Here is a 1068-nt window from a genome sequence, read left to right on the forward strand (position 1 = left end):
TTTTTTTTTTATCTTTTGGTAAAGTGGTAATTCCATCTCACCGTGGGGTCATGCTTGAGGATGGCATGACGTCTTGCTGTCTTGGCATAAGGGTTCAGTTTGAGCATAATCCTCAGGTTCTTCAGAGGGTTCTTCTTTAGTACTCTGCGGTTGAGCTTCTTACTGCAATGACAAGTAACAGGTTACTATCAGGTACATAACAATCTTTCAAGAAATAACTACTGTATGGCTCAGGACTTCCATCATAATCAGGATTCAGAAACACGGACCTGAAGTGGAAACTCATCATAGCTGATCATTCATGAAAGACAAATTAACAGTTCTTACCTGGGAGCACGGAGTACTTTCTGGATCTCCTGACTCTTGAGAATCCTGCCCAGGTCGGTGTTGGTCATCTTGTGCATTGGCAGGCTGAAATTAAAACAACCCAACGATTAAGTGAATTGTTCTTCAAGAACATAAACTGACATCATCTCCAAGTGAATTTCTCAAACTCAGAACTTCGGTGGATATCACATGGATTCAAAAACACGGACCTGAAGTGAAAGCTCATCATTGATGTGAAAGTAATTAAAGCCGTCTGCATGCTCCCCCTTGTTACTCACTTGTAGCCATTTTTAAGGGTGGCTGGTTTGCGCCAAGTGCCATAAAGGTCATCCAACTTGCGGAAAGCACTCTCTGTCCAGATGCAGAAGCGCCCCACGTGACCACCAGGAGCGAGTCTCAAGAGGTTCAGTTTGTTCACGTTCTGCAGAGTGATGCCTACAGGAAAAAACATTTATCAAAAGTTTCAAATTTATTACTTCCACCAAAAATGCAAGAAGTTACACCATATTTGACTTTATGGTTTAACGCATGCTGAATGACGGACTAAAAAGACACCCATCATTTAGAAGTTATTCTCAAACCAACCTGGAATATTTCTGAAGGCTTTGACAATTCCTGCGTCTTGGTTGTAGATGATACATGGCCCTTTACGCTGGATGCGACGACGGTTTCTCATTTTACCTTTGCCAGCACGCATGCGCTGAGAGGCGTAGACCTGGAAGAAAATATCAAACCTTAAGT

The 1068-nt window shown here is 42.4% G+C and overlaps 1 protein-coding gene and 2 non-coding genes across 3 annotated transcripts; all 3 read right to left on the reverse strand.

The window, feature by feature from the left end:
* Positions 1-7: 7 nt before the first annotated feature.
* Positions 8-1059, reverse strand: LOC103399212 (60S ribosomal protein L4-like). Its single transcript, XM_008337934.3, has 4 exons — positions 913-1059; positions 606-762; positions 328-411; positions 8-162 (listed from the first exon to the last, which is right to left on the reverse strand). Exons 1-4 carry the CDS (start codon positions 1022-1024, stop codon positions 9-11), a joined length of 507 nt encoding a protein of 168 aa, XP_008336156.2. The 5' UTR covers positions 1025-1059; the 3' UTR covers position 8.
* On the reverse strand, positions 227-294 carry LOC112486635 (small nucleolar RNA SNORD18). Its single transcript, XR_003049149.1, has one exon. It is a non-coding gene; the product is annotated as a small nucleolar RNA SNORD18 (small nucleolar RNA).
* On the reverse strand, positions 491-561 carry LOC112486636 (small nucleolar RNA SNORD18). The gene has a single exon (XR_003049150.1). It is a non-coding gene; the product is annotated as a small nucleolar RNA SNORD18 (small nucleolar RNA).
* Positions 1060-1068: the final 9 nt, after the last annotated feature.

Source organism: Cynoglossus semilaevis, unplaced genomic scaffold, assembly GCF_000523025.1.
Source record: "Cynoglossus semilaevis isolate Cse_v1.0 unplaced genomic scaffold, Cse_v1.0 C19136134, whole genome shotgun sequence".
NCBI lineage: Eukaryota > Metazoa > Chordata > Actinopteri > Pleuronectiformes > Cynoglossidae > Cynoglossus > Cynoglossus semilaevis.

Coding starts and splice junctions, on each gene's coding strand:
- LOC103399212 (XM_008337934.3), bottom strand. CDS start 1,024: ATGCGTGCTGGCAAAGGTAAAATGAGAAACCGTCGTCGCATCCAGCGT. Junction 412..605: donor ACCCTTAAAAATGGCTACAA/GTGAGTAACAAG, acceptor TTTTAATTTCAG/CCTGCCAATGCACAAGATGA. Junction 163..327: donor AAAGTACTCCGTGCTCCCAG/GTAAGAACTGTT, acceptor TTGTCATTGCAG/TAAGAAGCTCAACCGCAGAG.